The 25,941-nt window shown below is 58.4% G+C and overlaps 2 protein-coding genes across 2 annotated transcripts; both read right to left on the bottom strand.

Moving 5' to 3' along the window:
* Nucleotides 1-294: 294 nt before the first annotated feature.
* On the bottom strand, nt 295-5,406 carry CPNE6 (copine 6). The gene is made up of 16 exons (XM_042940601.1): nt 5,239-5,406; nt 4,657-4,836; nt 4,215-4,289; nt 3,977-4,051; nt 3,746-3,829; nt 3,565-3,654; nt 3,102-3,206; nt 2,789-2,875; nt 2,509-2,568; nt 2,111-2,244; nt 1,969-2,023; nt 1,824-1,875; nt 1,362-1,495; nt 981-1,217; nt 599-773; nt 295-482 (listed from the first exon to the last, which is right to left on the bottom strand). The coding sequence occupies exons 1-15, from the start codon at nt 5,404-5,406 to the stop codon at nt 636-638; spliced, it is 1,674 nt and encodes a 557-aa protein (XP_042796535.1). The 3' UTR covers nt 295-482; nt 599-635.
* A 3,486-nt stretch (nt 5,407-8,892) lies between these two features.
* CARMIL3 (capping protein regulator and myosin 1 linker 3) lies at nt 8,893-25,537 on the bottom strand. Its single transcript, XM_042942784.1, has 40 exons — nt 25,485-25,537; nt 23,882-23,976; nt 23,492-23,542; nt 23,330-23,389; nt 23,138-23,253; nt 22,828-22,925; nt 22,517-22,587; nt 22,345-22,418; nt 22,048-22,123; nt 21,876-21,964; nt 21,308-21,402; nt 20,993-21,079; nt 20,670-20,779; nt 20,456-20,533; nt 19,835-19,911; nt 19,649-19,753; nt 19,485-19,554; nt 18,927-19,008; nt 18,713-18,809; nt 18,496-18,550; nt 18,243-18,415; nt 17,896-17,964; nt 17,589-17,682; nt 17,404-17,502; nt 16,856-16,984; nt 16,568-16,681; nt 15,967-16,142; nt 15,102-15,189; nt 14,826-14,963; nt 14,473-14,536; nt 14,123-14,331; nt 13,637-13,737; nt 12,669-12,984; nt 12,176-12,304; nt 11,450-11,516; nt 11,257-11,346; nt 9,633-9,751; nt 9,369-9,549; nt 9,100-9,210; nt 8,893-8,983 (listed from the first exon to the last, which is right to left on the bottom strand). Exons 1-40 carry the CDS (start codon nt 25,522-25,524, stop codon nt 8,958-8,960), a joined length of 4,119 nt encoding a protein of 1,372 aa, XP_042798718.1. The 5' UTR covers nt 25,525-25,537; the 3' UTR covers nt 8,893-8,957.
* Nucleotides 25,538-25,941: the final 404 nt, after the last annotated feature.

The following is a 25,941-nucleotide window of genomic DNA, read 5'->3' as shown; positions in this document are numbered from 1 at the left end:
CTTCTCTGGAGGCAGCTGTAAGAGGGCATCAACCTGCCCCTTTGGCAGCCCCTTATTACCCACCCCCCCATCTCTGGTAATTAACCTTCATGGTGCTGGGCCCCCTGGGGTTGGGAGGTGAGGGTAAGGGCTCATCAGATCCCACTGGCACACAGTTGGGGTGAAACTGCTGAGATACCAAGCTGCTGGGGAGCTCTGGCTCAGATTTTGAAAGGTGCTGGTCCTCATTTCTTAATGGCGTGTATGTTTGGGTGGGTGTTGGGCATCTGAGACATGATGGATAGAGGCTGAGGTGCTAGGAGTGGTTCCCTTTATTAATGGCCAGAAAGTCAGGATCACTGAAGAAAGTCACAAGGCTGAGGGGTATGGGGCCTGGACAGATAGAGCAGGGCTCACCACGCACTTCCAGGACCTAGGGGGGCACAGCCGGTCCAAGAGGGAGAGGCACTGGTCACTCGAATCACAAGGGTCAGGACAGGCACCTGGGGCAGGGGGGGATAGTCATAAGCACCTTCCTCTACACAACATTGAGCCCAGATGGGCTCCACCAAACACCACCTTGCACCCCTGTCCACCCCTTTGGGCCCCCAGGACTCACTGAGAGGCTGAGGGAGTGTTGGTCCGGTAGGAGGCAGTCACGGGCTAGGGCTGGGGGTCGTGGCCGGTGTGCAAGGCCTGGGAGCCCCTGGGCTGATGCCCTGGCTGGCGTAGTACTCCACCACCTGCCTGGGCACCTCAGCCAGGACACACTTAGCAAGCGCAGAGGGTGCGGCCTGGGAGTAGGGGCGGGGACGTTGTTGGGGGGGGGCGAAGATTGTGGGGGGAGAGGCCAGGCAAGGGGGCGGGGCTTCGGGGTGGCCAGATGGGCTCCATCCAGCCTCCCTCACAAGCCTTCAACCCGGTTTGGGAGAGGCTGGTCAGATTGGAGGGCCTGAGGAGCTGGGGAGTCCTTTGGCCAGTGGGGGGCACCAGGCACTCACATCCTTGAAGTCCCGGAAGGGCACGAACTGGACGATGTCGCGGGCCGCGGGCACCCCTCGGGGGCAGCGCAAGGTACCGTCGTCGCCATCCAGCAGCCGCATGTCTGAGAAGTCCGCATTGCCCACACCCACGATGATGATGGACATGGGCAGGCGGGAGGCGCGCACGATAGCTGTGCGTGTCTCGGCCATGTCACTCACCACGCCGTCGGTGAGCACCAGCAGCACCGAGTACTTCTGAAAGCAGACAGAAGGGAGGAAGGGTAGGCTCTGTGTGTAAGGGCTTTGGCACCCACCCCAAGCCCGGCCCTAGCCCTGGCCCCAGGCCCACCAGAGGACACCCAGTGGGGCAGTGCCTGGTTGCCTGCTTCGTCTCCTCACCGTGGCTTGGCCGGTGCTCTGCTCTCGCTGAGCTGGCTCCGCCACGCGGTTGATGATGGGGGCCACGTTGGTGGGGCCATAGAGCTGGATCTGGGGTAGGCACCGTCGGTAGGAGGCGATGACCCCCGAGATCTCTGTTGGCCAGGAGGTGAGGCCAGCAGAGATTAGCAGGGAGCCCTTCTTGACACCCCTTCCAACCAAGGAGGTGCTTCCCTATCTCAGGACTGCCTGGCCCCTTAAGTTCTTCACTAAGCAGGAGAGTTGGATGGTCCAGGCTCTGGGAGAGGAGGGTGGGCAGATGCTGGGTCAGGAGCTGGGAGTCCCAAATGAAGACAGGAGCTGAGTGGGCCAAAGGGCAGGGGGCTGGCCCATGAGGATGGAATCTATCCCCCTGCATGGGGTGTATCAACTGCGTACGGTGTATGGGGGGAGGCGGGGCTGGTGAAAATCTCCCCTCTTTACCTTCACATTCAGGGTTTTCCGGGTCAAAGTTGATAGCAAAGTCATGGGACACCTGTGAGGGTAAGGTGAGGGCAGCGAGAAGATGTCCTTTCCTTCCTTTCTGACTCTCCCATCAAATCCTCCCTTCCTCTCAAACCCAGCCTACCTCGAAGTTGGGGGGGATCCGAGCCCCAAAGCCAAATGCTGGAAACCGTTTATCACTGGCAAGAAGAAAAGCCGGGGGGGGGGGCATTGGGCAAGGCCTCCGTGCCCACCACCCCCCTCCCCTACCTCCCCCCGCCTCCTACCTGTCATAGTCTTGGCAGATGCCTCCCACTGCACGCAGGGCTTGAAGGTAGTGGTTGGGCTGGCGGGGGCTGAGGCAGTGTAGGGACTGACTGCTCCTTGGGTCCCCGTTGGAGGCCGTGAAGTCGATGGCCACCTAGTGGAGGTGGAAAAGGGTCTCAGTGCATCTATGAGAGCTAACAGAGGCTAGCCCAGAGCTAAGGTCTGTAGGGGAGGACCCAGGTAAGTCCAGTCAAGCCCACAGGTAGCTTCATCATGGAGTGGGGTGAGGAGTACAGGATGACAATGCTAAGGCTCATGAGCGGCCCCAGCAGGGGCAGTGGGGATTTGGGGCTCCTTCTGTTCATGATGTGCTTAGCCCCTTCCTCTTGCCTGTGTCCCCCGTCCCCTGGGTCTTTACCGTGAAGCTGATCTGGCAGCCGCCCATGATATAATCCAGGAAGGTGTGCACCTTCTCCACCTAGCAGGAGAGGGAAGAGGTAAAGTAGCAGGATGGTCCTTTGAGGAGGGAGCTGAGGGGGGTGGGCTTCTGTGGGGAAAGTGGAAGGGACAAAAGTGTTTGAGGTTGAAGTTCCCAGTGGGATAGGGCAAGCCTTCTCAGTTCCCAGAGGAGGAGACACTGGTCTTTGAAAAAAGGATTGAATCTGAGCAGCCAGCTTGAGGCAGGCACCGGAATTTACCGTGCACTGGGCCAGTACCACGGTCCCCGAGCTCTTGTAGTTCTTCTTCTTGTCCCGGTACTTGGGGTTGATACAGTCCCACTGCATCTAGATCCCACACACCCCACAAGTCTACAGTCACAATTCCATCAGGCAACCCCTGGTCTCCCTTCCAGAAGAGCCTCCCAGAGCAAGACCCCCATGGCTCAGTCCTTAGACCGAGCCTGGGAACTTTCCACCCCCTCGTCCTATTGCATGTAATGGGCTCTTCAGCACCCTTAGAATTCTCCCAGGGATCTGGGTGGGATTCTGGGAGCTGGGGTCTTTGTGGCACCTCCTGCCCAGGGTTTGCCGTTCCTTCCTGCATCTCCTGGAATGTGCTGGTGAACTCGCCGATGAAGTCATGCTTCCCGCTCGAGTCATAGTCATACACCAGGAACTGAGAAGGCAAGGAGGGGAGGTGAGAGGGTCAGGGTTGCTTTGCAGTGGTTCCTGGGGGCAGGGGATGGACTTAGAGAGGTAGGGGGCTAATAGTCCCTAGGCCCAAACAGATGTCCTTAAGCTGCCTAAAGAGGCTACCTGCTGAACTTTATTCTTTGGCTCAATCTGGCAGGGACTTTGGCCTTGATAAAAGGCACACATTGTAGGAAAACTGAACTGTGACTGGGTCTTTACCCCACAGTGGGAAGGGCTTATCACATGAGGGAGGGGAAGGGGCTTGACACGCTCAGGAGGAATGTCTCAGACAGAGGCTAGATGCTCCAATAGGCTGCCCTTGCTTGGCGGGGGGGCCTCACCTTGAGAGGCCGGTGGACATCACAGCTGCATAGGGAGTGCAGGGACAGGCGGAATGGCTCCCAGCTGGGATTCAGGTTGTTCTTCACCACCTTGGAGAGGCACCCGAGAGCTGGTCACCTCCTCTCTAGGTTTCCCTGCTCTGCTCTTCCTCCCTCCTTCCCCACTGCTCCAGGCACCAACCTCCGTCCTCCAGACGAGCTGGTCACTCTGGTCCCCATTGGTCTTATAGATCTCCATGAAAGGGTCAGATTTGCTGAACAGATCCTGAACAGAGGAAAGGACCCATGGGCCTGATGAGGTCTGCAAGGGGAGGCAGCTAACACTGAAGTAGGGAGCAGCACTGATTTATCTTGAGTGGGGGCCTTGGCTCTCTAACAGGGAAGATGGGGGCCTGGACCCTGGGTTTCCAACCTTGTTGTCCAGCTTGTGGGCTCTGAAGGTGAGTTGTACATAGTCATTGGTGCCAGATACCTCCTCAGCCACAATCTGCAAAGGGGAAACAAGTGCAGGATTCCCCCCTACCACACAAAGGGCACCTTATGCCCTTTCCCTTAGGTGGAAGCCAGTCCTGGGCATGATGTCACCATGGATGTCCATGCAGGGGCATTGAATGCTGTGCCCAAGGGTCAGTATAGGTGACCTTGCCTACCGTGATGGTGGACTTGCCCGCAGTCTTCCCATTCTTCAGCAGCAATGGCTTAGTGACCTTGGTTTGTGACACAATCTGGAGATGAAGGTAGAGGGAGATCCAGCTGTGACCCGCGCCCCCCCCCCCCCCCCCCCCCCCCCCCGCTTTGGCCAGGGAACAAGGGACAGGGTAAAAATATCCTTAGAGTGCTCACAGGGGCTATACTTGGGCTAGGGTTGGATGTAATTTCCACAGCAACATTAAGAGGTAGGCATATGACCCCCATTGTTTAGATGAGGAAACTAAGACTCAGAGAGGTTAAACATCTTGCCCAAGGCTGCACAGCCAGTGAATGGTGGAATGGGGTCCAAGCCCAGACTGAACTAGCTCCAGAGCTTATTCTCTGTTATTTTGGCTTTCAGAGGCAGAAGCTGAAGGGGGTAGGGTGGATGAGAAGGCAAACCTGGCCCAAGGTGCATTCTGTAGAGCCGAGGAAGGTGTCATTGCGGGGGCTAGTGGCTCCATCCTCAGCGTCAAACACGTGGAACTGCAGGGGCTGCTTCTCCTCAAAAAAGTACTCGAGGGCCAGCACCCGAGAGAAGACAGGGCTGGAGCAGGAGCGTAGCACCTCTGTGTGCTCCACCTGCGGCAGGGGGCAAGGGCCCTCTGGGAACCCAGGCTACTTTTCCCTGCCCTGGACCACCCTGCTCATGCCAGGTTTCCTCAGGCTCCTGTATCCCCAGTGACTAGCTCTTCCCTTGTTAGGCTGACCCCCGAGCTCAGGCTGCTGCCAGCCCACTGGACCGTCAGTCCTTTGAGGCTCTGATAAGGCCTTTGGGAGCTGTGCCACAGCCTGGGCCGATCCCAGGACCCTATAGGACTCTGTGGCTCTAAAATGGTTTGTGTCTCCAAGGTTACCCCCACAGCCTAGAATAGGCCCCTCAGAGTCCTCACATTCTCCTGTGAGGCTTTCCTTGCCCCTTCCCAGCCCCTCCTCCTTCCCAGGCTAGGAGGTTAGTTCAGATAAGACCCAGCCCATTCTCACCTCCACCCACTGCTCATCAGAGTAGAGCTTGAGCAGCACGCAGGGGTGGGGCTTGGTGAGTGTGTCTCGGTCCAAGAGGCCATGGCAGGACACCCGCAGCTCCACCCGCGAGGCCCCCAGCGTCATGGCTGGGGGCTCAGGCACCCATCCCATCTCAGGGTCCGACATGTCACTGTGGGGACAGAGCAGATGGCCTGGACACTGGAAAGGGAACATCTGCCAGGGGAGGGGTCTGTCTTCTGGGAACCTGGGCCCCATGCCCCACCTTGTCCTGCTTCCTGAGGCCCTGGGATCTTATGGATCTCCTGCTTCCCCCCTACCCACCCCCACCCCTGCCCTCAGCTTAGCTTCCTTGGCTGGAGCTGTGGACAAGGAGGGCGGAGGACCTGAGCTTCCCACTCTTGCACAGCCCTATGCCTTTGTCACCCCTGCTGACCTACTATGCATGGATGGGGTTGGAGAGGGCTGGGGGTATGGGAGTTCCTGGCAGTCTTGGCTCCTAGGCCATCGATTGATCCATGCTTTCTGCTACCTCAGCACCTTCTGCTATTTCCCGACTGATGTTTGAGCCAGCACTGCACTCAGTCTTGGCACGAGGGAGCTGAACTGGGGCAAGGGGGTGGGGACATGGGTGGAGGAGCCCCTGGAAATCTGAAGGGGATGGGCCGTAAGAATGGAGTCTGCAGTGGGCAGGAGGAGGCAGGTTGTAAGATGCCCTGCGGGGCTGTCCTTATCCACCTCCCCCTACTCATCTCCTGGGTGACTTATGGCAAGGGAGGGGTGGGGGGCTTGGGGAGTTAGAGACAGAGCCCCATCCCCGCTGAGAGCTCCTCCAGGTTCCTGGCAGGGGCTCCCACTATGACAACTCCTGCTTCCCTCCCCACCTCCCCTGTTCTCACAATTCTTGGCAGCACTGGCACTGTCTCTTAGCGACAGGATTTTTGGGGAGCCACAGCCCCCTCCATGCTGCCCGTGGGATGCACGCACGCCACCCTCCCCCAGCAGTGGTATCAAGCCTCGGGCAGCAGCAGGCAGGGGTATGCTGGCCCGAGTTCACGGCTGGTCAGTCCATCTATCTGTGTCTGTCCACATCTCAGGGTGAGGCTGTCTGATCCCATGTCGTGCTTCCCCCAAGCGAGTGTGCGTTGGTGTGTCTGAATGCCCCCACCCTGTGTGTCTGTGCCCTAGTCGTGTGTCTGTATCCAGGAGGGTGTGCCAGTTCCCGTACCTCCCTCAGAACCGGGACCCTTCTCTGGCTGGGTTCCCCCCCTCCCCATAGCGCGTGCCTTTCTGGATATGTGAGGGAGGGTCTGGGTGGGCGGGTGGGGGTCTCTGCCTTCCTGCCACAAGTCTCCCAGTTCTCGCAGGGCCCCTGAGATGGGCAGGTGCATGTGGTGGTGAGGGGATCGGGCAGGACTGGAGACCTCTCTGGGGGCTGGGGGGAGATGTTGTTACGGAGACTGGGCCAGGCTGGGCCAGGCTGGGGCTGGGCTAGGGAGGAAGGGGAGGCTCACCTGGGCTCTAGTCGGGGGGCTCCTTTCTCCGGCTCTCTGGCCCTGGCCCTGACTCCCTTGCTTCTCCAGCCGCTGGCGCCGGCTCCGGCTCCGGCTCTGCTGCTATTTATGGGGCCTGGATGGGGAGGGGTGGGGGGGCCGCAGCACCAGCTCCCCCCCGCACAGACCGGTTGGGAGGGAGAAGAGGGGAGGGGCAGGGCCACTGCCTGGGAGGGAGCCACAGAGCCGGGGGAGGAGGGCGGGCCGGGGGTGGCTCAGAGGCAGGACCCCCACAGACACAGTGACACACATCTTCCCCTTCACACCACACCCATGCACACATTGTGGCAGTGTGTGCACGCACACACATTCACACCAGGAGACGATGGAGACACACGCACCCACGGCTCGTGGGCTCACACGTATCCTGACACACACAGGCGCCAGCACCATAAACTCACTGTGACACCACGACAGTTACAGCCCTACGGATACACAGAAGGAAACACACCCAGTCTCAGCACTCTCCACATCGCGCTTGTGAAGGATATTCACAGTAACTCATAAAAGAACACTGGGCTATACTTGTCACACACACATACACTCATTCACACCAACCCAAATACAACAGAATGGAGATTTTCACATGCTCCTTAAAAATCACCCTGTACCACGCTAAATCTCATAGCTTTGAGAATGAGGTCCAGTTCCCTCGCTGCTTTTCAACAGGGACACACATGGAGATGCACACAATTGCTTAAGGACACACACAGTCTCCCATCCTGAGGCAGGGCTGCCACTAGGGACATGCGCTAAAGGACTGATTCCCGAAGCATCTTCTGGCGCTCACAATTCACCCCTCACCCCCCCAAGATTCAACCCGTGTGGTCACATCCTTGTGGGAGGGGCCATGTCACACACAGATCTTGAGGAAACAAGACGTTAGTCGTTCCCCAGTGACACCCGGGAAACTAGGCAATTCCCTGGGGAGCTGCATCCACACATGAGGACATTTGGGTACATGGTGACCTGGGATGAGTACACGAGAGGGTTCACCAGAACATCTTGACCCTCCATTCTCTAAGCCGCTCTAAGTTAACGGCCATTTGTTGAACATCTGCGTGCCAGGGGCTGGGGCTGAACAGGCAATCACCCGGCACAGGTGATTGAGACATAGGTCCTGCCCCTGGGGGAGGTGCATGTAGAAAGAACAGACAGACCCACAGACAGAGAGATGATGAGCTAATACACAAATACACAATGAAATGTGACAGGTGCAATGTTCCAGACTTATTCAGGATGCAATGGGTCACAGAGAGGGAGGGTTTAATTTTGATGAGTCAGGAGAAGGCAATCGGAAGGGCTTCACAGAGGAAGAGGTTCCTGAATGGAGCCTCGAATGCTGAGGTAGTATTTGTTAGTACACCAATAGGAAACAATTGATTTAATCGTCCCTCACTGTGGACACTTCTGTTCCCTCGGGCCACTCTACCGTTGAGATTCTGACTATTGGTGGTACCCCTAAGATAATGCAACATCATTTAATTCCGCCATTAGTGAGCCTACCTGTGCGGAAACTTGCACACACACCACACGCACGCTGCCCCCCAACCTTCTCTTGAACACCGGGACCTTCCAATCCCACCACATGCCCCAGAGCTGGACACACACTGGTGCTAATTTGTGTCATTTTGGTCTCTCCTTCAGCCAGCTAGGCCCAGATCCTGCACATACACTCCCCCACCCCACACTTAGGGACTTTTCAGTCCCCTCCCACTTAGCACGTCTTGGGCCCATCTCTCTCCTGTCAGAGCTCCATTCTCATCCCTGTGGAGTATTCCCTACTTTTCCCCACTGTGGCTGAGCACTGAGGGGGAGCAGATGGTGGGGGGTGGTGGCAGTGAATGGGGAAGACAGCAGAGACAAAGCAGGCAGTGATTTTGTTTTTTTTAATTCTATACAAGGAGGGAGAGAGTCCCTGGGGATAGAGGGACAGATCTGCCCTTCCAGGAGAGGAGACGGCCCTGCCCCAAGCTCTGCCTCCCTCTCTCCAGGTTGCTCTCTCCCATCCTGTCCCCCACCTCCTGTCCCCAGGCCTCATCCTGCCATCCTGCCCCTGGGGGATGGGCTGGCAGAGGGGCCTGGAGGTGTGGGGGGTGGGTGGGGGTCTGAGTCCTTGTGAGGCACATGTTGAGAGGAGGGCTGGGCAGGGTGCTGTAGCGGCTGTCAGTCTGTTCCTGGCTCACTGGTTCCTGCTGGGGACAAATCCAGGGAGTCCTGTTTCCTAGGCAGGGAGAGCCAGCCTCTCGGTGTGGGCTATATCGTATCTGGCAGAGGGGGACTGCCCTTTTGCCCACCCCACTGGCACCTGTGGGGTCAGGGGGCTGCCTTCTGTCAGGATCCAGCTTGTCACAGGACTGTGCCCGCCGCGTCCTCTTGGGCTTCAGGGGGGCAGTCCGGCGGCCTGGATCTGGGGGCCCTGAAATGACAGTCAAGGTGGGCCTGGCACATGAGTAGGGCTCATAGGCTGGGTGCTCATCCAAGCTGTGACTCATTCCAAGCCCGGGAGGGGTCCTGAGGTGGGCAATGAGGTCCCAGAGGCGCCCCAAGCACCCCGCCCCGAGCCAGGTGGTAGACCTTGGACCTCGGTCTCCTCTTGATCCTGCTGTGAGCCCAGCCTCAGCCGGGGTTTGTTCATTCCTAGGACTGCACCCCCAGCCTCAGCCTCCTCCCTGCCCCCTGGCTCCTGGGGGGGCCGGCGGCCCCGGGGCACAGCCACTGGCTTGGGGGGCCGTGAAGCTAAAGGGGGGTCCTGCAGCTGGCAAAAGAAGGAAAAGACTGGGTCAATTAGTCCCTTCGCCTCATCCAAGGGCCCTTCCCCTCCGCCTTGCCGGCCCTCACCTTGGCATTCCTAGTGGGAATGGTCCTCTCTGGGAATTGGGCCCCCTCCTTTTCCTCCTCCCCGTCCTGAGAGGCTGGGCTGGGGCTCTGGCAGCTGTGGTTGGGGGCACTCTCCTCAGCTGGGGGATGGGAAGAGAGGAGAAGCTGTAGGAAATGGCATTCTTGCATAGCTCTCCCTGACCTTCTTCCTTATGAAGCCCTGGAGGCCAGGACTTCTCCCCTCCAAGCCCATTTGCTCCTCTGCCTCTGCCCTGGATGTCCCCTTCTGCTCTAAGTGTTTCTGTCTCCTTGGTATGGTCTCCAGCATTGTCCTGAGCCCATCACCTTTGGAGGGGGCCCTGGTGTGGCTGTTCCTCTTGAAGGGCAGGGCTTGAGCCCATGCCTGCTGGGGCAGAGCCAGGGTACAGGGACTGCTGGGTCCACAGGCATGGCTGCCCATCCAAGGCCGCAGTGCCCCGAGGCCCTGCCAAGGCTGCAGCCTGGCATTCCCAGGACTCTGCCAGTCTGATTTAGATGGTGAGAGCCTTGGGGAGAGATGCCCTGGCACCCTCCCACCGCTGCCTCTGTGGCTTCATGCAATCTGAGCCTGAGGGTGCACTACCTGGAAGGTGTTGTCTGTGTGTGTATCTGTGAGGTGTGAGTAAGAGGGACCTGGAGGGTGCTGGTGGTAGGTGTGTGCCCAGTGGAGCATCTGACTATTGTGCTTTCCTAAATGAAGGATGGAGCCTCGCTTTAGGTGTTTTAACTAGTCTGTGAGTGGGATGGGATGATCAGCAAAGATGCCTTCAGTGTTGGGATGGCCTTGGAGGATTGGCCAGGGGCACGGACTCTGCACCATGCCCTTGTGCCCCAGCCTTGGGATGGGAGGGAGCAGGTGAGTAAGTGTCTGCCTCTATGGGGAGATTTGTCCACGTCAGTGTTGTCGGAGTGTTGTGTTCTAGGCCTGTGGGCAAGTGAGTTGATGCCGAGCTGACCAGCTTTCCTTTAGAGGCTCCTTAAGTGCTCTGATCCCAGCAGAAAGAAAGCATCCTACCACAATTCATTTACTCCTCCAGAGTTCTGAAGCCAGAAGGTAAATGACTTGCTTAAGGTCAACACTGCTGGTGGTGGTTGAACCGGGACCAACACCCAGGGTTTCTGACCCCCAAGGCATGGCTCTTGCCCTTTTCTTGTGGCACATTTCTGAGTGAACTGTGGATGGCTTGGCGAGCTACTTTTGGAGGAGACTGGAATGTTCGAGGTGGGTCTGGCATGGCTGGTACTTGCTCACCCTCTTTCCCAGCTGAGGTGCAGAGAGAGACCTTCTTTATAGAGGTGCCACTCTGCTGACGGTGGCCAGAGGTGGCCCCTGCTCTACGGAATTCCCTGGAACCATCCACAAAGTGTTCTTCCTTTCTGCTAATCCTGGCAAAGCCACTTTTGTTCTGTAAGATCTTTCTTTGCATTGGGTTGTTCCTTTCCTTTGGATGAGGCTTTGTAAATATCCTCAAAACATTTTTACTGTGGTGACTTCCTGACTGCCCCACCTTGGCTGTAAATTCCCCAACATGGGGGCTGTGGCTTCTGGTTCTTTGGACACACCCTGGGCCTTCAGTGCTGCTACCTGAGAAGAGGCGTTCCATACCTATGTGCCACGTGGCCTCTGCTCGGCGCATGGCGCTGAAGCTTGGCTTGGTGCTTTGGGGTGGTGGTGGGGGCTTCCAGGCTCCCGGCCCTGGGGTGCAGGGAGGAGATGAGAAAGGGGGAAGGGGAAAGGCGAATTAGAAGGGGCCCCTGAGAGAGGGGTCAAGGGAAGGAAGTGAGGGGGACTGTCTCACCTGCATCGTCTGAAGAGCGCCGTTTCTGCCAAGCCTGGACACTGCCCTCCAGGTCTGGGCCTGTACCCTGAAAGGATAGCTGAGTCAGGTCATAAGAAAAGTCCCCTCTACATGGAGACTGCAGTTAACAAGGGGCTTCTGCTCTAGCATCTCACGCCATTCTCATGGCATTAGTCCCTGGACACTTGGACCCTTATCCCCCAAAAGTCACACCCCTACCACCCTAGGGGGTGTAAGAAACGGCTTACACGAATGAGCATGTTGTTATTTTAGCAGTTATGTGTTTATTTTATGTGTGGTAGAAAAAAAAAAAACATGACTAGTACAATAAGTCCATGATTTAAAAAATGATAATGCTTAGGACCAGACTAAGTTAAAAGGGTGAGTTGATTTAAATAAAAATATGTGAATAATAATCCAGGTGGTATGTGGGGAAGGGAAAAATCAGTCATAAATATGGTAATCTAGTCACCAAACTTTCAGAAACAGAACTCTAGAGGTAAGTATTTTTACAACTGCCCATTTTCCAGGGAGGTAGAGGCTCCGGGAGGCTAAATGACCTCCTCAGCCTTTCACAGCAGGTGAGTGTGTGGAATGAGCAGACTTGCAGCTAACACCTTCTAACACCACAGAATCACTCTCTCCACTGGCCCGAGCAGGGACAGGGCACAGAAGGGAGGCAGACAGGGATCCATAGAAACACTTGGGTGCCTGGGCTCCCCTCACCTCTCGTTTCCCGTCGAAGCTCCAACCCTTGGCTCTTCCCAACCCAGGAAGGGCAACACCATGGACCCTTGGCTGCTGTGCCGTCCCAGGGGCCAGGCCCCCCTCCCCTGGCTCCGCCCCCTCAGTGCCCTGGAACAAGGCCGTGGGTTTATAAGCAGTTCCTGATGGAGAAGGGGCTCCATAGGCTGCAAGGGAGTGAGAGAGGGCCCCTACCCCTCTGAGACCCCAGCCCTGGGACTGCCCTGCCGCAACCCTCTGACCCTTCACCCCTCCTCTGAGGAGTCCTTCCTCTGTCCTTCTTTGCATGCAGCACTCCCAGCATGCTCTGGGTCACCAGGCTTAGATCACTCAAGGAGTGGGGCCATTGGGAAGACCAAAGTTCCTCAGAACCTCGAGTCCTGTCATTTTCCCATTAACTGCCTGGGACAGGGTAAGTGGGTGGGCTATGTGTGGAACAGCAACCGGGGAGGATACAGCACCTCACCTCACTTACCATCTTCCTGCGGAAGGAAGGCCCCCGGCTCCCCCCAAATCCAGGGAGGGGGCCGCTCTCCTCCTCTGGGCTCCAACAGGGGGAGGAATTATTGCCAAGGCTGGGGGGATCTGGGCTTGGGGGGCTCTCCTGAGTTGGGGGTGGGGGTGGGGGCGGAGGGAGGAGGAGCCCAGTGGTGGGGGACCCTGGCCCCCTATCCCCCTTGAAGCTCCGGGGCCGGCGAAAGTGAAACAGGCCTCTGCGTCTCTTCTTCTGGAGTGGAGGCAGCGGCGGCTCTGAGAGGCCTGGCCGCAGGGTCCGCAGAGTCCGGGGGTAGCTGAGCAGAGTTGGGGTGAGTTACTGACAAAGTCGCAGGCAGATGCAAAATGCCAGATGTGGAGGTCACTCAGGGCGCAGGCTGGTGCTAGTGTTAGTCTAGCCCTGGGTCTAATAAGCCTCCAACTTTCCTTTCATCCAGTCTCTCCTGCTGCCCTGTAACCCTTTCCACTTAGGTCTCAGGAGACAAAGCTTCCTCACCTTCTCTGTCATCCTCCAGCAGTCTCCTTCCCTCTGTCTCCCCAGCAACTCCTTCCTCCCAGGCACCCCCATCCCCCCATCCTTCTCTCAGCTTCTCCCAGTGACTCCGTTTCTTCTGGACAGGTGCTGGGGAGTCTGCAAGACTGTGACAGAGAATATACCCTCCAGGGCTCTTACCACTGTCATCCCATCCCAGGGCCTGTTGCGACCCCATCCCTCCCACCATCCCACTGTGGTGGTTCACCCTGGCCCCATGCTTCCCAGCTGTCCTGAGGAAAGTCAGAGAACACGGGAGTTAAGGGCTGAGTGGGGAAGGATGAGAACATGGGGGAAATGTTTCACAGAGACTGGCTTTGGGACACTGCCATTGGAGAGACCTCCATGACTGCTGGGAAGGAGCCCTTCAGGGCCTCTGGGCCTGCAGAAAATGGGACTGTGCCTAGGTGCCACACCTGGAGCTTTCATCCATGACCCTTCGGCTGAAAAAATCCTCCAGCCCCTCATCCAGGCGGGTGGCCATCCCATTCTCCTGTCGTGTCCCAGTTATTGGCACCTGCTGGGAGGAAAGTCCTGTAGGGTATCTCATCTGGAACAGGAAGTCCTCCCTACTCTCTCCATTCACTCAGGGCCTTCCCCTTTGGACTTGGACTTGCCTCTTGTTGGCCCCATGAAAATTTAGACTTTAGTCTGCCTGGGCATTTCCTAGGCATGGTGGCTCTTGGCTGTATCCCTCACCCAAATGGGAACTGCCACTGACTGGCAGACAGATTTCCTATCTGGGAAAACTGGCTAATCCCATCCTCTTTTCAGTGGCCTGCCTGGGCCCCTGCCTGATCCCCCAAGGCTGATGTCTCTGGCATTTTGGTCCTAAGGCTAGAACCCCTGGCTCTGGCATTGCTAAGTGGTATTGGTCCTTTTGCAAGGACTTATGGACTCACACTGGGCCGACCAGGTCCTGGAGGTGTGGTCCTGGGGGGCCGAGGCCTGCCTTGTGTTTGATGCCTTAGTTTATAGCCATGAGTGGGCAGCTCGGATAGACCCTCCCAGGAGCCACCGCCTGTGGGCTGGCTGCTTCCGAGTCCTGAGAACCAGCCAGGCGGGATCCCCAGGCTCCCCAGCTGGCTTTCCATGTCCTGAGGGCTCCCACCTGTGGGCACAGCAGCATTAGAGGGAGTAGCAAGAGGCACAGGGAGAAAGCAGGCTGGAAAGACAATTAAAAAGAAAGGGACCAGAGCCTGGGAAGGGTGTAGGGACCTGGAGGACATTAGAATTGAGGCTGGGGACTCACTAATGAAGGCGGACACTGGCCGGATCTTGCGGCAGCGTTTCTGCTTTTTGATGGCCATGGTGTCCTGCAGAAATGGAAACCAATGGTGGAGCCAAGTTGCAAGTCCCAGGAGCCTCATCTGAAGCCTCTTATTCCTCATAAAGCCTTCTCTTTAGAGCCCCTCCTGCCTCACTTTCTTTGGGTGGCTGAGGTACTGGGACAAGGGAAGAAGCTGGGCTGGATTGGGGCTGGGGGATGAGACCAGGCCCAGTGTCAGGAGAAAGTGGAGTCCAGAGAAATGGAAGGGGACAGTGTTTTGCAGGTTCAGGGTCAGGACCTAGTTTAAGGTGGGGAGTGGGGGTTGGGGCACTCACGATGTTGGTCCCAAGTTCATCATCTGTGGTCTCCTCATGGTCATGGTTCCGGCCTCGGCCCCGGGAGGACGGATCCTGCCCTTGGCCTGGCCCCGATGGTGGATCTGATAGGGTCTTTAGCTGGGCCAGGTGCCGGGCCTGGGGAAGGACAGATGTGAACAGGTTCCCAAGGAAGCTGCTCACCTTCCGGGGCTTTGGGGGATGGTTGGTTGGGGGAGATGGGATGATGTGGGGTGGAGAGTGTGCCTGAGCCTGGCTGGGGTTCAGAAGCCTTACCAGGCTCTTGTGGGAGTGGTACAGCTCCTGCAGGATCTCGTCCACTATGGAGTTGGTCAAGTAGGTGACGACTGAGAGCTTTACTTCACTGTGGGCACAGGTGGGACTACTCAGTCATCCTGCTCCCTGGCCCCTAAGCCTTTCCCCAGATGCCTAAGGGAGTGGGCAGCTGGCCTGGACATCCATGGAGGCACCTTAGGTCTCCCTTGTGTCTCCATAAAGGCATGCTCTGTCCCACCCACTGACACCCCGCATAGGTGTGTGTAGATCGGGAGAGTGGGCAAGAGGAATTGAGGAGAAAGAGCAAAGGGGCTCTGGGCCAGGCTCCTGGAGTTCCAGTGGAACAGAGCTGGGTAAATTGGGGTGCTGAGTGAACCCTGCTGGTCTCTGCTGGAAGCCCAGAAACTGGCTCTTCTTGAGCTGGCCACTTCATGGATATGAGTGATAATATTCCTTTGCTTTGGTGAGCAGTGGCACCTAGGATGAGAGAGTGCTGGAGGGGAACACGAGAACTGAGTGAGGGCAGAGCATAGTCCAGGCACCCCTACTCACATCGATTTTGTCCATGCCTCCGAGGAGACTGTGCTTTGTTTCTGGGAGGCCATTCTTGGTGGATGTGTGTGGCTGAGTGTGTGTGTACACCTACATGTGCACTGCCAGGCTCCTAAACCCAGGCTCAGCACTTAGATTTCTAGGGCAAAGACCAGTTAGACCCTAAATAGCAAGGTTGCAGTTAGTTAAAGATTTATCCCTTGTAATGGAGATTATGCCATTCATTATTCATTGCTGTAGCTGGGCCCCAGGTTCCTAAGTGCTCTGGGACAAATCCAGCCCCTTCCCAGTGCCAACCCCCTCCACTTCTCACTCCAGCTTGTTCTGAATGTCCTGTCCTGCCTGCTCCAGCAGCGCCCCTCGGATGAAGTTCCGGGGCACAGTGACGCGCTCAGCCACATTGCTCAGCATCTTGTTGTGCCCCTCAGCCACTCGCATGGCCACAGGACATAACTCCTGCGTAAGGCTGACCATCGACTCCAGGATCACCTAGTATGGGAGGAGGGGAGGCCAGAGCCCGGGGGGGGGGGGGGGGCGGGGGCAGGGTCAGGGCTGGCACCACACTGGAAGAGACTCTAGCCTGTCTATTCCAGCCCCCCATGGTGAGACTGAGGGGCCCACCAACGTTCTGGGGCTGGTTACCAGCAGAGCCTGGGACATTCAGGCTTCCCCACATCCTGGTAAGTGTTCCTTCCATCCTGCCATATGGACAGGGGAGAGGTCAGAGTTCAGGGGTCAACGTGGAAGCTAGCAGAAAAAATCCAAGCCCTGTTTTCTAGCAAAGCCAGAAACATTGGGAGTGTGGATGGCTTCAACTCTGCCTTTCCTTCCTGTCCCCAGGAATTTCCTCATGCTGACCTCAGCCCTCAGCTTTGAGCCTTGGTCAACACTGGGCTTCTTCCCTCAGGACTTGCCTGCAGTTCCTTGTCCACAGCCTTGGACACCTCACTGGCAACTGACTCCAGCCTCTGCCGTACAGGCCCGTCATTGGCCAGCACATGGCCCAGCTCATAGAGGCTGGGAAACAGCTGCAGAAGGAAAGGGTTATCATCAGAAGGTCAGAATCGGGCCTGACCAGGTCCTGGGGGCCCTGGGCTGGGAGGACAGATGCATGGGTCAGGGCGCGGATACTCCTGGGGTAGTGTGGCCGGCCTTCCTGGGCTCTCGGACTGCGAAGGAGGGTGGGGCTGCGGAGGGCTCACCGCCCGTGAGTTTTTGGCGTCCTTGATCAGGTCCCGAGCATAAAGCAGCTCATCCTGCACAGGCTCCAGGGGGCACAGCCTCAGGGCCCGAACCTCCTCCTGCACCCGGCCACACAGCCGCTGCAGCATCTGGAGCACAGCCGGCAGAAGTGTCAGCGGGGGGGATCCTTGCACCCTCATCTTCCCAGGTGGGACCCCAGGCACCCCATTTCTGGGTCCCCTTGGGCAGTGCTCCTGGTGCTGGCACTGATGGGGTAGTAGTGGTGTCTCTGGATGGCCTGTTCTCTCTTCTTGGGATGCCCATGAATATTCAGGGGAGTTCCTGTGGTCCCAGGGACTCCTGGTCTGGGGCCCCCCACACGTTCTCTCATGTTTAAGCCATACTCTGAATGTCCCGTCTTTTGCTCTCCCATGCATTCAGTCCAGTTGTGGACACCACAAAATGCCTCTTTCATGCCCCCACCCTCGCGTGTGCACCCTCTATCACATCACACCTGAACCCTGTGTGCCCCATGCATGCCCCACATGTCCCAGAGGGAAACGTTTACTTGCTCGGCGCTGCTGGTCACCAGGCCCTGCTGCAGCCTGAAAGCCTGCTCCTGAGGGCATGTCTGGGAGTGATTGTTCCTCACCAAGCACCACTGGATCTGGAGACGATGGGGTGGGAGGGGTCAGGGCCTGGGATGTGGGCTGGCCCCTGCCCCTTGCTGTTCCACCCTGCCGAGGCCTCTACCTTCTGCCAGACATCCTCGGTGCGCTCCGGGGCGCTGCGGTAGGCTTGGGAGATGTCACTCACGGGGAAGGACATGAAGCGCAGTGTGTGGTTGCTGTAAGGCACAGTGACACAGCTGGGTTAGGGAAAGGTGGGGAGAGGCCCTTGCTCTCCATACTCTCCTTGCTAACCATTTCCGTCACCCGGGCCTTTCCTAACATATCTCTGCAAACAAGTTGAGTGAACCAGGGTGGGGCTAATGTAGCAGGCTTGGTCCAGGCCCAGGGAGGCTGGGGCTGGGGTCAGGGCAGAGCTCTGGTCCACTCACCTCTCCAGGGCCCTTGCAATGTCCAGAAAGCCCAGGGCAGATGTGTTGTTTCGATCCCATAGGATGGTTCTAGGGAGACAGTGAACAGTAGCTGGTTACCCCTCCCTCTGGGTCCTTTTTAGGGGTAGGCATGCACCCCCTTCTGGAGTCCTCCCTCCTTTCCTGGGTAATGAGGCTGACTCCAAGATGGTTCTGGGCCTGAAGGTGTTCTGGAAGCTGGGCTACAGAGCAACACAGCAAGCAGGGCGCGCGCGCGCGCGCTCGTGTGTGTGTGTGTGTGTGTGTGTGTGTGTGTGTGGAGGGGGCATACTGGGACTCCAGGTCAGAGATAGAGGTGTGCACCATACCTGAGGGAGGAGTTTATCTGCAGGGCCTTAGACAGCATCTTGGCCCCGATGTCCTCCATGCCATTGCCACTCAGATCCACCTTAGCCAGGCAGGTGTTGCTGCCCAGGGCATTGATGAGGATGCTGGTGCGGAGCTTCAGCCTTGAGTCCGCCACTGACAGTGACTGCAGGGACTATGTGGGCAAGAGTGGGGTTGAGCCCAGTCCCCGCAGCCCCTGTCACTGTGGATCCCTTCCCAAGCCCAGTCACTCACACAGTCCTCTTCTTGGATCAGTTGCACCAGCTTGTGGAGGATCTCCTCCAGGGTCCTGTGGGGAGTCAGGGCTCAGAGCAGGAGGAGAGGGGTTGGGGTCATGCTACTGGAGGAGCAGGAGGTGATTTGAGCAGGGAGGGGCCAGAGGTAACACAGTGAGCCAAAAGGATAGGTGGATGATGGAGTGAGGTCTGTGGGTATGGGGAGGGGACCTCACTTGGCCTTGACATTGAAGTTCTTGCCCAGGAACAGGTGCTTGAGGGACTTGTTCTTGCCAAGTGCGGGCACCAGTGTCAGGAGGTCCGAGTCGAACCCTGGCCAATAGATGGGAGAGGTCTGGCTTTGAGGCCTGAGGGCGGCAGGGGGTGAGGGGGCCGTGCTCCAGGTCCCTGGCCCCATTGGTCCCCAGGAACGGAAGTGTCCCTACTTACCATTGTCTGACAGATCCAGGCTGCCCACACAGGTGACAGCCCCCAGCTGCTCCTGCAAAGCCTGGGCTCCTGCTGAGCGGAGCTGCAGGGACACAGTGAGGGTGGGGTGGGGAAGGCAGGGGTGGGGACACCTTTAATGCTTAGAGATTAGAGTAGTCACACCAGGACTCATGGCCATGCTAGGTCTCAGGTGTAAAATCAGGAGGCCCCTTCTCCACCAGATCCTTTCCTAGGGCTCTCTCCCTTCCTCCTTTTAGCTAGAAATATCTCCAGACTGCTGCTCCGGAGATAGCTCGCTCCTGCCCTCTGGTGGGAAAGTCTGGTATCTCCCACCCCAAAGCTTTCAGGGGGCATACTGGAGACTGAAAATGACCTCTGGAAAAGAGGGACACAGATGACACACTGAGAAGGGAAAGTGGAGGTTTGGTCGGGTCTGGGGGTCACAGAGGTGCAGCACAGAGGTAAGATGGAGCCAGGGTTTGATGAAGATTGGAGAAATGAACAGTGAGGCGACCGGGTGGGGGACTGGCAGTGGGCGTTAGGTGACCAAGGGCTCACCTCACAGCTGCTGAGGTCCAGGTGCAGATCACTGAGGTGACTGTTGAGGGAGAGGCCCTGGAGCAGTGCCCTGTGGGAGGAAGGTCAGCAGGCCCACCTCTACCCCTCACCCTCTTCTCTCATGGTTCCCTCTTGGACGCCCCCCAACCCTGCACCCACCCGACCTGAGGGCCTCCAGGGGCAGCCTCGTGGCCGACAGGTTGACGTGGCTCAGTGTGTAGGCGCTGCTGAAGAACTGCTTGAAGGCCGGCGGGGCCTCTCGGCCCTTCCTGCAGAGACTCCCGGGGTCAGCAAGGGAGGGGGATGCCCATGGCTCACCCCATCCCTCCTTGTGCCCTTTGTGCTCCCACCTGTGGGAGCAGCTGTTGCGCGCCAGGTTGAGGTAGGTTAGGTGGGAGCAGCAGCCATGGAGCAGGGCTCCCAGAAGCTGTGGGGAAAGACATGGTGGGTCTCACATGGGCTGGGAGGGGCTGGCAAGGATTCCTCCCTCCCCATCAAAGTCCTGGCTCTTCACCCTTGGCAGTCAGTGTGATTCCTTCTATGAATGCCCACCTCACCTCTTAATGCCTCAGTTTCCACTCTGTGGAAAGTGGGTCTACTCCCTGCTTGACCCCCAGGGGTGGCGGAGAGGCTCACAGGCAGTGAATGTGTAAAGCCAAAGCGAGCCATTAGGGGCTCATAAGGTGCCTTGTTCAAGTCAGGGGAAGAATCCTTTCCTCTTGGTGGATTCAGCCAGGAGCACAGCTGGGGAATGGAGGGAGGGCTGGCTTTTAGGGACAGCCAGAACAACCTTGGGCAGTGACCGGGATAGCGTGCCCCACAGGTGTGAGCTGTGGGCTTTGCTTTATAATTCAGCTGAACTTGGAGTCATCCTTCCAGCTCTGTCCACTCAAGGCAGGGGCGATGAGACAGGGGCCACCCTGGCCTCCCTAAATCACTTCAGGCTGGTTCTCCCATCACCGACCCCTCACCAAGTCAATGGCGCAGTCGGTTCCTGCCAGGTCCAGGTGCACCAGAGCATTAGGCTGGGCCAGGAAACTGTAGAGGGCCTGGGAACAAGGACAGAGGGGCTGCCAGGGAAGAGGTGATAGAGCCCCACCACCCCCAAGCTATAGGGCAGAGACTCCCTGGTCCTGAAACCTGAGTGTGCTTCTGTGGGGCTTGAGCTAGGTTCCACGGACTCACATTGGCCTCATCTGTGGCGAGCAGCCCAGGGTTCTTGCTCAGGTCCAGGTATCGAAGGGAGCTGGCAAAGGCTGGGTTGGCCCCGAAGGTCTGGCCCAGTGCCTGGAGCCCTGAGCACAGCGGGCACTGGGCTGGGTTGGCCCCCATTCCCACCTCTTCCCCTTCCACACAACTCTTCCCCCCAGCCCCCAAGTGTGTCTCCTTTCCCTTCCTCAGATCCCCAGGATGCTGTGTGAATGGGTAGGTACACCTCTGGGACTTGAGGATCCAGAGGGTGCTGGAGGAGGTTATAGGTCAGAGGTCAGGGGTCCTGGTGCAAGTACCTCGAGGGGAAATGGCAGTCTTGGCCAGGCACAGTTTGGTGAGGCCAGTGGGGAAGCAGAGGAGCTGCTGACTCAGACTGAGGAAACCTGGGAGTAGACAGAGAAATGGGCCCAGTGAGAGGCTGGGCAGTGGGCATAGGTGGTGCAGAGTCAGAGTGGGGGCTTGAAGGGGGTACAGGCCTGGGGTCAAGGACAGCAGTATTGGGGCAAGGGCTGGCATCAGGCTGGAGAGTCCCTGTTCGGCCCCAGGTTGGGCTCTGGGCTAGGGCAGGGGTCTATATTGTGGTGGGGGTAGGATTCAGGGCTGGGGCTCACCCTTGTCCTCGATGGGGTTGTGGGACAGAGTGAGGGCATGCAGCACACAGCTCCCGTTCTCCCCAAACACCCCGGCCAGCTTCTGGACAAAGTCCCTTCAGGGAAGGGGAGGAAGGATTTGTTTGTCCCAGCCCCGGACTTCCCCTCTTCCTCCACCTGCCTGCCTGGTTGGGGCTGCAAAGGTCAGAGGCCTCCATAGGTGGGGATGGGCTTGGGGCCTGCCAGGGAGCTTGTCATCACTATGAAGTACCTGGGAAGTTGTGCCGAAACAAAGCCTAGCTTTGGGTCCTTGAGATTAGAGCAGTCCACCCCATTGGGTAGTTGATGGAAGAGGATAGGGCATGGAGCATACTGGGAGAGGCCATGGAGCTGGGGGGCCAGGAGACTTAGGTCTGAGTCCCAGCTTGACCAATGACCTGCTTTGTGCCCTTGTTGGGCCTTAGTCTTTTTTTCTGTAAAGTAAAGAGCTGGAGGAGATAGCTTGGGGACCCGTATCATGCTCTGACGTTCTGGGACCCTAAGGCTACATCACTGGGGCACCACTGCCCAGGGAGGAGGCTGGCCTCACGTCTTAAGCCCGGCATTGTCCAGCACCAGCTCTTCGAGGCTCCCCGACTTGCTCAGGGTATGTAGCACCTGTTCTAACACTTCAGAGCCCTGAGGACAGAGGAGGTTTTGTGACCAGGAGCCAGAGAGGGCACTACTCTCCAGCCCCTCCTCCCACCCCTCGTAGTCCCTACCAGCCGCAGATCCTTGCAGTAGAGTTTGGTGAACCACTGGTTGTAGGCCAGGGCTGCCACCATTAGGGCCAAGTCTCTGTGGGGAGATTGAAGGGCCAGGAAAGTGGTGAGCTGGTGGTTGGGGCAGGAAAGAAGAGTTTAAGGATGGGGTGATGGACTGGGGAAAGTCTAGATGGGTAGAAGGCAAAGGGGGGTGGGGTTGGGGAGATAGAGTTGGGGCTGTAGGTAGGATCAGAAGAGGGAGCCTGGAGGCTGAGGCTGGAATGGGGGGATTGAGTCTCTGCTTCATCTGCTTACCGGCTTTCCAAGTGGCTGAAATCCAAAAGATTGAACTCCCGGTTATCCTCGGCATGATAGATGGTGTCCACATCCTTGGAGAGGTGGAACTGGCTCACACCTGCTCCCCTCCTCCCCCGCCCCCTCCCTCTGGGTCCCACCTGCCCACCTGCTGGGTCCCTGCCCAACGTACCCATTGCACCTCCTCACGGCAGTGCAGTCCGTTGTAGTCACACAGGGCAGCATAGGTCTCGGAGAAGCCACCTGTGGGGCAGGATGTGAGCTGGTTCCATGAGGAGTAAGGGTGTGGAGAATAGGCTTAGAGTTCAAGGAAAGGTCAAGGTCATTTTATGTGGCCCATGTCCTGGGTTCCTGCTATACCATGAACCTCTGAGGTCTAGGAGCTATGGAGTCCTCAGGGCAGACACAGCCCCATACACAAAGGACTCTGGACAAGGGCAGGGTAGTTTAGGCCCCACTTCCGCCAAGTTTGCCCCTGCTCACCACAGACACTGTGAGTGGTCGATGTGGAAGTCTCAGAGTTAGGGGACGTGTCTCGGGGCCCTTCTGGGGTGTCAGCATTTCCACGACGGATTAGACACCTGGAAAATGACCAAATCTATCTCAGAGAGGGGTGTAAAGAAACTCTCCATTCTTCCCCTGTTATAGCTTCTGGGACCCTAGGAAGAAGCAGCAGTGGGGACATAAGGGCTCTTGCCCTCAGTGTTCCAGGAGCCCAGGTCCAGGGGAAGGAGGGAAGGAGGAAGTCTCCTTGTTGTGTAACCCTTTGAGAGACTCCTCCTTTGCCACTCACCCAGGGCCAGGGCAGACCTTGGAGAGGGCAGAGCTCACATGTCGTGTCACCTGGTCCACACTCTCAGCCGATGGGAGCCGCATGCTCACCAGGCCACGCTCTGTCTCCACTAGGATCTAGAGGAAAGGGAGCATCAGGACCAAGTCCATCCTCCTGCTGACCCAATAGTAGGGCCCAAGTTGGGGTCCTCACCTGGTTCTGACTGAGCGTATTGAAGGCGCGGATTTCTAGGACATTGAAGGAGCTCTCCACCTGTGGGAGGGGCATGGGGGTGCTCATCTTAAGGTAAGAGCCTGGCTGCCTGGCTCCGGAGGGAGTATGCCAGGTGTACTTCTGCTCCTCAGCCCAACTCACCTTGGCTGGGACTTTAAGGGGGAAGAGGTGGAGGCGCCAGGAGGTCAGGGCCTTCAGAGAGAGGAAAAGAACATCAGCAGCAAATGGCCGCTCCTGGGCCCTAGGCCACCTGCCCTCCTTCACCCCCCTCAGCCTGTGTGCAACCCCTGTCAGCAGTGGCCCTCTGCTCCCAGTATCCTCCTTCTCTCTCATGCCCCACCCTGGGCTCCTGGACATCCACTCAGTCTAGCCTGCCCCTTCCCCAGGCTTGGTCTCCTCAGCTCTCCCCCCACCCCTACCCCCAGTCTCCCCTGCCTCCCAGGCTCCTTGCTCTCAGCAGCCCAGCTGCCCTTGATGACACTCCCTCAGCTGCTCCCCCTCCCCCCACTCGCCGAAGCCCAGTACCCTCACCAGAACTCGATCCTCAAACTTCTTGGGCTTCGTCTCCAGCTTCACCCGATGTTGTTGGAGCACAGCCCCTTGGCTTAAGCACCTCCTGATGCTGTCTGCAGGTGGGTGGGGGGCCTGCTCAGAGCTCCCCTTACCCTGGCCACCCCTACCTCCCCAGGGCTTTCCAGGGGTGGGGTCAGATGAGAGGAGAAATAAGCACAGAGAGAGCTTTCCTTCTTGGGTGGCTTTTCTCTTCCTATTAGAGAGGGAGGGGGGTGTGGAGAAAACTCTGGCTCCTGATGTCCCTGAGTCAGGGGACAGTTGCTGAGTGACACTGTCTGTGGGAGGGTGTGTCTTACACTTCTGAGGGTGTGAAGGATTTTTCCAACCCATGCACTCCAGCAGCCATTGACATATACATAGTGAGTCAGTGTGTGGGGGCGTGGGGGTGTCCCTCTGACTATATTCTAGGTGGTCTGGGTGTGAGTGTCTGCCTTTTACTATGCATGTGTGCACGCCTTCTGAAGATGCCAGGGAGCCCGTGTGTGGCATTGGTAGGACTGGATAGGTGAATGAGTATGCTGTGCTTGTAGTTGTGAAAGACAGCCTTGGTGTGGGGGTGGGGGTGGGAAGTGGGGGGTGAGAAAGAGTTAGTGTTTAAATGAGCCCAATACCCACTTCCTAGCAGAACCCATCCGGATATCCCAGTGTGTATATGTGTATGTGTGTGTGTGTGGTGGGGGTGCATTTTCTGTAAAGATGTGTGTACACATATCTGATGATTGTATTTATGTGTGTGTGTAGGTATGGGAAATTGCCATGGTGCAGCATGCCTCTGAGTATCCTTGAGCGTCCTGATCTCTGCGTGGGCTAGCCTGTGCTCCTGCCTGGGGCGGGGGGCCAGTGAGGGTTGTGGTAGTGCTGGGTGGGGGGTGTGGTGTCAGGCCTTGGTTTGGGCTGAGTCTGAGAACCATGCAAACAGGAGAGACCTTGAGGTGTGAGTGTGAGTAGGGAGAAGGGGCAGGCTAAGACGAGGGCTGTGGGAGGCGAGCTGCAGAGACACTGCTCTTGGTCGTAGCTCCAATCCGGGCCCTCTTCCCTGACTCCCTTCTTTGCCCCACTGGCCTGGGAGCTGCCAGGCTGCCAGAGGGGCTTTCAGGGCCAGTTCCGGGGCGGTGCCGGGAGGAGGGAGGGTGCTGAGCCAAGAGGCGGTCAGGACCAGGGGCAGCTCCCATGGGCCGGCGGGGCGGACCGGGCCCCGCCCGGCGGGGAAACGGGGACTCTCTGGAGGGGAGACTGGACGTCTCGCCAAGGGATGGGCTAGGATCAATGAGAGTCAGCCCCACGGAGCGCCAGGGGACTGCACCTGTCACCGATGATCGGGACGGGCGGCTCTGGGACTGGAAGGTCCTGACAGGGTGAGGCGAGGCGGGCAGCGGAGGATGCTCGGGGGACAGCGATGCCCCTAGCTAGGATGCAGGGGCAGGGGACCGCCCTGGAGCCGGAATGCATGGGGCGCGGGGAGGGCAGGAGGCAGCGGGGCTGGGGTGTACCGCGGGGAGGAACGCACTGGGTCTGGGATGCTCCCGGACGGGGCGTCCCGGAGACCACCGCAGCCTCGTACCTTGCAGCTCGCGGGTGAGCTCCGCGCTGGGCTTGGCCATGGCGGCCGCTGCTGCTGCCGTTGCTGCAGAGGAGCCGCCGCCGCCGGGGAGCCGCGGCACATGCTAGACCCGGCTCCGGCAGGGCCCCGGCGCTGAGCGCTGCAGCAGCCGCCGAGCCCGCTCCTGTCAGGGGCGGCTGCGCGAGCGCTCCTCCCCCCGCCTAGGAGCCCGGGTCTCCCGCCCCGCCCGGTGAGGTGTGGGATTGAGCATGCGCGCCGCGCCTCCCTTCCGCGTGAGACCCCGCGCGCGCTCGCGCCCACCCCTCCCGCCGGCTCCCGCGTGCGACGCCCTGTGCGTGTCGCCTGGAGCCTGGGCCATCTCCCGGGCGGGACTAGCGTCCACTTTCCGTGCCACCCACTCCTCGGGCACCGTGAGCAGAACCCATTTCTTTTGTTTGTGGGCCTGGGTACCCCTCCC

This window comes from Panthera leo, chromosome B3 (assembly GCF_018350215.1).
Source record: "Panthera leo isolate Ple1 chromosome B3, P.leo_Ple1_pat1.1, whole genome shotgun sequence".
NCBI lineage: Eukaryota > Metazoa > Chordata > Mammalia > Carnivora > Felidae > Panthera > Panthera leo.
The sequence above is the reverse complement of the archived record's forward strand: the minus strand, read 5'-3'. Positions and strand labels throughout refer to the sequence as shown.